This window comes from Phoenix dactylifera, chromosome 1 (assembly GCF_051530095.1).
Source record: "Phoenix dactylifera cultivar Ajwa chromosome 1, Ajwa_hap1_PhDact_Kaust_v1.1, whole genome shotgun sequence".
NCBI lineage: Eukaryota > Viridiplantae > Streptophyta > Magnoliopsida > Arecales > Arecaceae > Phoenix > Phoenix dactylifera.
In genome coordinates, this window is record NC_143190.1 from 9,450,169 (window position 1) to 9,460,476 (window position 10,308).

The 10,308-nt window shown below is 42.9% G+C and overlaps 2 protein-coding genes across 2 annotated transcripts; one reads left to right on the forward strand and one right to left on the reverse strand.

Annotated features, from left to right (window-relative positions):
• Positions 1–5,713: 5,713 nt before the first annotated feature.
• On the reverse strand, positions 5,714–6,353 carry LOC148715031 (transcription factor HHO6-like). The gene is made up of 3 exons (XM_088712712.1): positions 6,227–6,353; positions 6,066–6,157; positions 5,714–5,956 (listed from the first exon to the last, which is right to left on the reverse strand). The coding sequence occupies exons 1-3, from the start codon at positions 6,351–6,353 to the stop codon at positions 5,714–5,716; spliced, it is 462 nt and encodes a 153-aa protein (XP_088568838.1).
• Positions 6,354–8,459: 2,106 nt separating this feature from the next.
• Positions 8,460–9,845, forward strand: LOC103705981 (auxin-induced protein 22D-like). Its single transcript, XM_008789910.5, has 4 exons — positions 8,460–8,913; positions 9,008–9,213; positions 9,308–9,407; positions 9,510–9,845. Exons 1-4 carry the CDS (start codon positions 8,699–8,701, stop codon positions 9,583–9,585), a joined length of 597 nt encoding a protein of 198 aa, XP_008788132.1. The 5' UTR covers positions 8,460–8,698; the 3' UTR covers positions 9,586–9,845.
• Positions 9,846–10,308: the final 463 nt, after the last annotated feature.

A 10,308-nucleotide genomic window follows, 5' to 3' on the forward strand; every position in this document is an offset into this window, starting at 1 on the left:
GCATGTCTCTTTTTTTTCGCTTGGGGTTTCTTTCATTAATAGGGAAAGATTTCAGATATGCGATAGATTGAGCAGCATCAAAACTCCTCCATGACTGTGCTTCCAACAGGAAGATATGGGGAACAGAAGAGAGGTCAATCGCACCCAACTATTTGTGCAACATTAATGTGATATTCATCTTTCTCCTCTTTCTTTGAAAAACACTGCTGATACATCTTAGACCCGATCTTTGCTGATGTGACAAACCACCAATGAGGATCCGCCACACAGAGCAGGCTGATCATTGTAGCTGATTTAAAAGGCACGCGGAGAGTTTTTTACATTTCAAACTCTCTCCCCAGCTAACAGCGGCTTGGCTATGATCACGAAATATTTTCAAACAATTGCGATACGTAAACAATCCATGTAGCCAAAATGTGTGGCATGATTCACAAGCAAAATACATGGGCTGTTACCATAACAACCAGCATACGCACTCGAACTACTTGGCAACGAGCTCCGACCCTCGCCTATATATTGCATTTCAGGGATCCTCCAGATAAGTTCTTTTTTGGCTCTCTTATGTTGCCTTTATATTACTTTTAGTTCTCCTCCTATTTCTTGAGAGTCGTGTTTGACTTAGCAATGGAGAGTCTCTTATCGGATATGTTCCGGTGGGTGGACTTTCTTGTCTTTATTTTTTTAGGTTGAATCTAACATCGGAACAACGGTCAGAGCGAGACCTCCATCATTTAATGCCAACTTAAAGATGCACAATATCGAAGACGTTGCTATTCGAATGCAATGGCCATTGGACCATCACCGCAGAAATGTGAGGTATTCTTTAGCCGACTTTTCTGATTTGGATGGCTGATGAGCTGAGCGCTCCAACGACCCTATCAGCTCGACCCCTTAATCAGACTGGTTCCTAGCGCCAACGACCGCCATTCTTGCTTGATCCTGGATATGCAAGTATAGTGCTAAATGTAAGGTTGATATAGGCACATGATGTGTGAATATGATGCAACACATGAGCAGTTGCAACATGGGTTTTGCTATGCTTTTAATATATATATATATATATATCTGTGTGTGTGTGTGTGTGTGTGTATCAAATGATTATAGCCGTTCCTTATAAAGGGTACAATTGAAAGTAAAGTGGCAACAAGTTACCCTAGAAGCATCTAATGTGTTCATAGTCTACTCATTTTTGTGTTGATATTCTAACAAAGCCATGAATTGGACCTATCGCTGTGTACACATGCACAGTTCGTCAGATATCACAGCAAGAGCATGTGAATAAGCTAATAGTTGTAGTCATGGATATTTATGCACGTTGACGTACAAATGAACAGGCAATGGCGTGGATTCTTGCTTCAATAATGTCTGGATGCTGATATAGACTCTGTTTGGTTGCTAACAGGGCAAGGGAAATGCAATGGAAACATGGACAGATATCACTTGGTGCTTCCTTAAACAACGAAACATAGTTTTTCTCACTTTCCCAGTACGGTGAGAAAATTGTAAATCAAATTTCTACTTCTTTTCCTTCACCCCCCTTAAATGGTGAACGAAGCTTTCAGTTCATTTAGGAAGAACATGTGGGTCTCACTGACAAAAGATTCACCTTTGAAAGTGCCATGATTAAACCATACGGCAACCAAACATATAGCATTTTGGTTTTTTCCGGACAAGTTCTCTAACCACACCAAAGGCCACGTCTTGAAGGAATAGCTCATCTAAAGGACGAATTGTTTAAGAAACAATCATAGCAGAGATACACTCTCCCCTATAAATTAGTTAATTTTCTAAAGATTTTTTTTCTGAGTGAAAATTTTCTAAGTATTCAAACAGGGCGTAAATATTCATTACTATGAAAGAAGAATGCAGTAAAATATTTTTGGTCCCTAAAATTGCCATAACTTAGTGATAGCAGGCTTTCATGCATGCCAATCTTTTTACCAACAAAAATAAGTGAATAAGTAAGTAATTGAGTTAATAAAATAAATAAATGAATGAATGAATGAAACAATGCGATGAGAGATGAGTTAGCAACTTGTCATTTTATTAGAAATTGACAACTCTGGATCATCAAGCTAATCCCCATGAGATTAGGTGAGAATTGAATGCACTGGAGCTATGATGTAGCATGACAAACTAGCGGTATGAGCACACTGCTCATACTACAGAAGCTTTATACGGCAGAGCAGCTAAGAAGGCCCCTTGATGTAGACCTCCCTTCCACCCCAAACAAGTTGGGAGGTGCCACTCCAAGGTGGTAGCATGGATGGAACGAGAAGTTGGCTTTTACAGGGTAGTCCAGATTTGAAATGCACGGACGTTGATTAAATTTGAGGACCGGATGCTCTATGCCTGGATGCTGCCGGTGGAAGTGCTACTGGTTCGCTGGTACCGAGATGGCGCTGGGGTGACGTACTCACACATAAATGATGAGCCCAGTGAAGGAAGTCTATGAGTTGGAGAGGGTATGCGAAAATTTGCAGCCCGAATATTTTCTGATAGAAGGGAGGTCCAGTGGGGACTGCTATGCATGTGAGGTTCGCCTCTCCCCCTCCAATTTTCTCAAAAAAAATAAAAAATAGAAAATGAACAAGTTGGGAGGTACCTTCACAGCTTCACAATGGCATAAAGCCCCACCAATCACACCAGAAAAGCTCCAAGGACAGCACACGTGCACGTTGGCATGATTTACGTACCTCTCATGAATAGTTTCAAGGAACCCATGCTCCCATAGGTGGATTCTGACATGATCTTAGTACATCCAAACTTGCGTGTATGATAACAAGATAAGCATGCATTTGTTATTCGTCTAGGCCAACGGTAATTAACATGTATTTGTAAAGTATATATTCTTCATGGTTTTTAGTTGGCTCAAGTTCATCTCATGGGATACTTCTATCATGATGCCGTTCTTAGAAATTTGGTGAGATTGGTTTGTAATTAAGCTTATGGAGCTTGTTCATGGTGTCCAGGGGACCATTTCCTCCCGTGTTCAACCAGTGCTCTCTGTCCTATGGCCTACAAAATAATGTTCACGAGGTGTACTTTTAAGTGTTAGATTGGGTTATAGTTGGCAAATGGAACGTACTGGCCGCAGCTTCAAGGCCCTGTAGGAGGTCTGTCTCCTTCTGTTCCTCATCAAAACCAATGAGCTAAAGTAACGAAGCTCTCTCTTCCACACATTAAAGATAATCCGCCAGAAAGATGGGTTTGAAGTCAGTTGTTGTTATGAAAGTGAAAGAATCTACTTGTTTCAGGAAAAAAAAAAAAAAAAAATCTTGAGCCGAAGAGAAGGTTTTCGAGGAGAAGCTATACGGCTCAGCTCCAGCATAATTACCCTGATATAACTGGCTCTCAGAGATACTTGAATATTTTCCAATTGTTCTGGTGCATTTACCGTAACTGCTTCCCATCCTCTCTCCTGTTCTGCAGTAAGTGAGCTTTATTTGTAGGGGATCCTGAGCTTGAGTGGTGGCAGAGATAATGGTGAGAAGGTCATATGCCCATTGGTCCCCTCTGGGTGGGGATCATATGATCGATCCTAGCTTAATTTAATGAAGGACAGTGTGCGTGTGAGTGTCTGCCGAAGCTTTTATGATGAGAAAGGGAGAGGCATTTGACTGCTTATATATGGCTTTGGGTCCAACTCTCCTTTAGTTCTCAAAAAGGAGAAAACGTTTAGGTCCTGTGCATCTTCTTCAAGTGAGCTGGAGGATTGGTTGTTTGCATTGACTTCGTTTGTTTTCATGCATGCGTTCAGGACCCACAGACAAATTAAGATCTGCTCTCGTATCCTTTACGAAGCTAGGAAACAGAATGGTGGGCAAATTGAGAGATGGAATTGCCAACCTGAGGCCTGAGCATTGGAAGCTAGCTAGAGAAGATAATGCATCGTATTGAAACAATCCACAGGATCCGTGTTGAGCTCTAGATCTGATTCAACGATAACTCTAGCAACAGGAAATTTTTATAACGTGCATGACGCCGGTTGATCGAGCCACCTACTCTTTGTTGGTTACGATACACGTGAGATGTGATAATGCACGGATTTACGAAGAAGAGCACATTCAATGAATATCTCTCATATCATTTCTAGGGGGGCCAACAAGCTCTAGCCAAGTAACTATGAGACACCATGCATTTTCCATGTACATGCATAAAAACTTCGGTAGAAGCATGACATGATTTCTCTCGTAATACTTTCGTGCATGTATCTGTAAGAAGAGTTTGGATCCTCAATGGTATAATTTTTGTAATGTAGAATTCTAGATAGCTACCACATCATCTATCTTAGAGACGAATGGCTCTCATTCATTCCTAAAATTAATACAATGAGGCTCGCATTGTGGTGATGAAGGAAAGCTGCCATCTCCTAGATGGATGATGTGGTTACCATCCACGGTAGTATAGAATTATGCAGTACAAAAGTCGCACCATAAAGGATCTCGGGTCCTGCAAGATAGCATCACTCTAATACTTTTGCTTTCTTTTCAATAGCGGCATTTACCATTTCCTATATATATTAGTCTTTTTCCCCCCTTAATGGTCACTTAATCCCATTTTTCATATTAACCTTAGTCATCTCCTTTTACATTATTGGTTTGCCTCTAGTATTTGAACTTACCTTTGCACAAATCCACCATTGGATCATGGAAAGGCCACTTCAAGATTAGTGCAAGTGGATAAATGAAGGAATTTGGAGTGTTTTGAGATCTGCAAGATGTGATCCAGTAGTTGATATTGTAAAAGAAGATCGGCCATTCTTTCATGCGAAAGATATAACCCGAATCTTTTTATCTTGTGCCCACCTCACTCTCACCTCGGTTGGAGCTTAGAGTATTGCATGCATCTCAAAATGATCTAAACTCTCACTTATCCACTTGTAAAGATCTCAAAGTGAGTAGTGGATGATCCAATGATGGATTCAGACAAAGAAAGGTGAATCCTTCTCTCAAGTGAAAGATATAACGTGGGTTCTAAACAGAGGCATTGCTTGCAGTATCAAGGATCTCTATACACATAGGTCAAAACTAGGTCCAAACTCGGCCAACATCGTACTATGCAAGCTAAGATTGATAGAAGGTTCTACGTGCACGTTACTTGTGTTATATATTAAATGTTATATTTACGCGGGAGTTTGGACTTTTTAAATTAAAAGATTAATAAAACAATTATTAAAATTGAAATGCATCAAAAGACTTTTATTTTATTTTAATTTATTTTGAATAAGAAGCATTGGTTTAACCCTACCTTCACTACAGGAAAACCAATTTTTTCCGGCGCTTTTGGCGACCTTTAGCGACGCTTATAAGCGTCGGCTAAAGTACTGCCGACGCAAACAGAAGCGTCGCCAAAGCGTCGGCGATACCGGAGTGGAAAAAATTTTTCCCGACGCTCTTGAGAAGCATTGTAAAGATTTTTAGCGACGCTTTTTAGCAACGCTTAAAAGCATCGCTAAAAAGTATAAGCGTCGGCTTTGGCCCCAAGTTTTTTTTAAAAAAATATTTTTTATCAGGGACTTGGTGTCCCCGATGGTTGTTGGCTTAACTCCCTTCCTTAGCATGGCTATTCCTCTCTTCCCTCTATATCACAGAATTTTACTCCCAACCCGTTGGTTTCTCCCTGGTATGGTATCAGTAGAACTCTTGATTTGTCTATACATCGATTCCCATATGTCAGTCTCTTCAACAGATATCTAGGGCCTCACTTCCTCTCATTTCCAGCTGCAGCTCTCCGATTTCCCATCTTCTTCCTCGTAGCTATCTCCAGCAGTAATGGAGATTGTGTGGCCAGCACCAGCTAGTTGAAGAGGGGTTTGGGGAGAACCAGACTGGGAGGCACTCTTCTGTGAAGTAGAATAGTGCTCCTGGGGAACCCATAAATCTCCCATAATGACAACAGGACGGTTCACTGCCGCCGAAGCATTCGGCACCCTTCGAGTATGTAGCCGATATTTCTGAAACAGCATAAGAGAACATTTTATCAATGCCATCTGAGAAATGACAACCATATGAAACTTTAAGAAGCAAGAAGCAAAGAGGCAATCAAATTGAATCCAAACCTACCTGCAAATGGCTCTTCACTTCATCATTGGTGAGCCCGTCAACCTTCATCAGTTCTCTGATTTGCTTTAGGGTAGCCACAGCATCAAGAGAAACTTCAATCAGATCAAAAGAACAGAATTATGCTGTTCTAATTACTGGGAATTGCAAATACCTTGGTGTACCCTTGTTCCCGATGGTGACCAGGAGAAGCTTCATGGCAACCTCATCTTCCACAGAGTCCTCCCCGATCAGGAACTCCAGCTCGGCATCGCTGATCTTAACTATGTCGGCCTGATCCCAGATGCTCATGATCTACTCTCTGGCCTCCACTGTCGACGGCCAAAGGGGCAGCCGGCGATTGGGGTCGTAGGAGAGCAGAGCATCAGCTTCCTTGGCTACCTCCATCGCCCTCAGATGCGCCGATCTGCAGGGTTCCAGAATCAAGAAAATGAAAAACAAAAAACCATTAATAATTAAAATGAAACTTTGGATGCCAAAAGGAACTAGAAAGAACATACCGAAAAAATTAAAGAATCAGAACATACTCATCTCTCACGATCTCCTTCTCCAGCCGCCTCCGAACCCTTCGAACGTTTCTCGGGGCCTGATCGAACTTTGGATGCCACGAGCCGCGGCTTGGGCCTCCGATGAGAGGAGGGTGAGAGGAGGAGGAGTTCTTGGAGGGAGATGGGGCTGCAAGGATGGATGGAGAGGTGAGGGGGAGATGAAACTTACGAGATGGATGGGGGCCTCCATTTGCCTGCATCCATGGCCGCTCATCGCGTCGGACCACAGCCCGCCCGCCGTCACCGTCGTATCCTCAGCTCGGAGGGGTAGAACACCTTTCTCGACGGCCACCGTCGTCATCGAAGCTCGGAGGGGGAGGGGGATCTGAAGCAGAACAAGTTGGATCGGGGAGAAAGGAGGGGGGGGATGGCGGCTGGGTGAAAGGGTTAGGGTTTGCTCCGCGTGCGAGACACACAGAGAGAGAGAAAAGGCAAGGGATCGGGGAGGAAAAAGAAGGGATCGGGGGTGTTGGGCCCCTTTTGGCCTCCGACGACGCTTTAAAGCATCGTTGTATCCAAATTTCACCCGATGCTAACAAAAAGCGTCGTCGAATTTCCGCCCCCGCTCGAAATGCGCTGACGCTGTTTGATAGCGTCGGCGATGAAGAGTCAGGCAAAACCATATTTTCTTGTAGTGCTTGCCACCGGGTGTGGGCTCAGGATCCCTCAAAAGCCTTGTGTTTAAGCAAACTAGCGAGCCCTCATCTCCCTCTGTGCTCAGACAAATGGTAGAGAAAGCTGAGAATCAAGAACAATATGTAACAAAGAAAAGAAGTATAACTTAGTCAAAACGGCTATTAAGCAAACCAATGCAAGCAATCATACATGATTAGAGAACTAAGGGCTACAAGAGCTGATGGGACCATGCTTTGATTAAAGGCACCAGATAATGAAATGAGAGGACGACTTTCTAAGTCCCGTTAATCAAACAATATGTCATCAACTAACGACGATATCTAAACCATTCCTAGGGGTGGTGTGTAGACACATAGTGGTTATATTTAATCAAAACATTGATCAAACCCCACTTGCCTAGATTTTAGCAATGATTATCAAAATAAAAATATCTAATATAGAAAAATATAACATCGTGTTCGTTACATGACCATTATTAGTTTGGCCATCCTACAATCTATGACCTAACGAGACCATTTTGATATCGTCACTGACCAACAAATAGGACCGAGCTATCATATTAAATCCCCAATTGCATCCACAGCTTTACCAAAGTCTTTACAAATAAAAAAAAACATATTTGTACTACGGATGATTATTATAAGGGGATAATCATATACTAATTCTCATGATAGTTTGCTAGGCAATTTCCTCTTGTCATAAGGAATCAATCCACCGATCCAATAGCAAGGATGACTTGATTGGTTCCATCAAGACCCTAGAAAGATGACATACACCAGCTTCTACATGCAAAAGACTTTTGTCATATGGAATTGGGAGGGTGGAAGAGTCCCAACTCCAACCGACAATTTTGTAGCAGGTCATGTGCGACCTAATTCACATTATAGTAAAGGGCTAAAGCCGCATCGGCTCGCCCAACCACATGCCCATGGGCTCCCGGGCCCGCCGCCCCCCACATGGGCTGCCCCCCGATCGCACGGCCACAGCGCGCCCGGGAGCGCCATCCTAGGAATCTCCACTGTCCGATCCGGACCGGGGGTTCCGAAATGGTCGGCCGGGCCTGCCCCGGAATAGACCGGCACGGCGCTCGTGGGTGCGCCCCGTCCCTCCGACCGGCCCAGTTGTTCATGCCCTCATCTCCCATGCATTTGAGAAAGAGAGTGAGTGAGTGAGAGAGAGAGAGAGAGAGAGAGCCTGGAGACCCTGTCCCCCCTCCCCAACTATTCCTTTCCTCAAGGCTATAAAACATCAAACCCTTGCGGACTCTCACCATCTTCATACCGAACACATAAACCTTCCTCTTTTCTCATCACCTCTACATCCTCCTCAGCCCAAAATCCTGCCGGAAAGTCGTCGATAGCCATAGCTGCGCCCCTCCCTTTAAGGTCATACTTTGTTGAGTGGATACGGTTGGAGTTGAGCAAGAAGAAGAAGAAGAAGAAGGAGAAGGAAATGGAAGGTGAGGCGACCTATGTTAGCGATCTTGATAACCTCAAGGCGACCGAGCTAAGGCTTGGGTTGCCTGGGACCGACGCACCTGAGAAACCAACGCCAGCGAGCCCAAGAGGGAGCAAACGGGCACTACTGGCCGCTGATGAGGAGTGCCAGAGCAAGAGCAAGTCCCTGGGGGCTGACTCAAGTGGCCAAGAAGCTGCACCAGTGGCTAAGTAAGCTTTGGATCATGGTTACTTTAGAATATTGAGGTGTAATATAAGCTTGTTCGGGTTTATATTGATGAGTATGTGTTGATATATTTGGCAGGGCACAAGTCGTTGGATGGCCACCAATTCGATCATATAGGAAGAACAGCTTCCAAGCAAGGAAGGCAGAGGAGGAGGCTGCTGGGTTGTTCGTGAAAGTGAGCATGGATGGAGCTCCTTACTTGAGAAAGATTGATCTCAAGGTGTACGAGGGTTACAAGGAACTTAGAAAGGCACTAGAGAACCTGTTCAAATGCTTTTCTCTAGGTAAGAAGCATGTAACTAAGAAAATAATCAACATAATTAAGAGCACAACAGGATGCAGAACATGATCCTAAAGGTTCTTCTTAATCCCTTCCAGGAGAGCTTTCAGGGATGGAAGGGTGCAATGGATCAGAGTATGCCATCACCTATGAAGACAAAGATGGTGACTGGATGTTGGTTGGAGATGTACCATGGGAGTAAGTATCTAATCCATCCATTTAAGCGTAGTAGTATATATAGGAAAGTTGTCTTTCAATTAATTAGCTAATAGGCTTATCCTCTCCTTGTTTAATTTGCAGGATGTTCATCTCCTCTTGCAAAAGGCTTAGGATAATGAGTGGATCTGAAGCAAGAGGCATGCGATCAAGTCCATGACACCTCGCCTACTTGCAAAGAAGAAATGAAGAGACGGACGCCATCCCATGAGAGAAGTAGACTTCTTATTTGTTCGGGTTCGCCAACTTCATGAGAGTTTGTAAAGAAAAAGAGGCGATCATCTTATCATTCCCCAACTCACAAAATCGAAAAGAGAGCAAAAGAAAAAGAATGAAATCAAGTAGACATTTCTTTGGGGTCATTCATCTTGTATTACTTTCTTTTTTGATATCTTATATTATTTTCATTCCATGTCAAAACTCCACATGGAGAGACGAAGGCCATGCTTTCCTGCAATTGTACAAAGAAAATTTACTTGTTTGTTATCTATGTGGAAACTAGCACGTAATTAATACCAGAGATCTAAGATCAAAGGAATATTCTGAACTTCCCATGCACGCTATCACGGTTTAAAAATTCAAAGTGGTAAAAGGAAAGAAAAAAAAAGGTGGCCATGCGGATCGTATGTATCTTATAATACTATGATGCTTGTAAGGTTTCCTTTTTTTTTTTTCAAAAAGAAATCTTTTAAAACATATTGATCCAAAATCTGTCTCCTTTTCAGATGATGCTAGCTAAGGAATCAACTTTTCGAACCAATATCCAATTGCATAACAAACTAAACTCCTTAATTTGTAAGATACCAAGATTGCAACTATAGGTTGATCGTGTAGCAAACAAAGAGAGATAGATATATAAGCTCCAACATCAGAACCGGATGTC

Bases quoted from the DNA above. Each gene is read 5' to 3' on its own strand.
- LOC103705981 (XM_008789910.5), top strand. From the start codon at position 8,699: ATGGAAGGTGAGGCGACCTATGTTAGCGATCTTGATAACCTCAAGGCG. The intron at 8,914-9,007 runs GTAAGCTTTGGA...TATATTTGGCAG, and splicing joins GAAGCTGCACCAGTGGCTAA to GGCACAAGTCGTTGGATGGC. The intron at 9,408-9,509 runs GTAAGTATCTAA...TTTAATTTGCAG, and splicing joins GTTGGAGATGTACCATGGGA to GATGTTCATCTCCTCTTGCA.
- LOC148715031 (XM_088712712.1), bottom strand. From the start codon at position 6,353: ATGAGCATCTGGGATCAGGCCGACATAGTTAAGATCAGCGATGCCGAG. The intron at 6,158-6,226 runs GTACACCAAGGT...ATCTGATTGAAG, and splicing joins GGTCACCATCGGGAACAAGG to TTTCTCTTGATGCTGTGGCT. The intron at 5,957-6,065 runs GTAGGTTTGGAT...ATGCTGTTTCAG, and splicing joins AAGTGAAGAGCCATTTGCAG to AAATATCGGCTACATACTCG.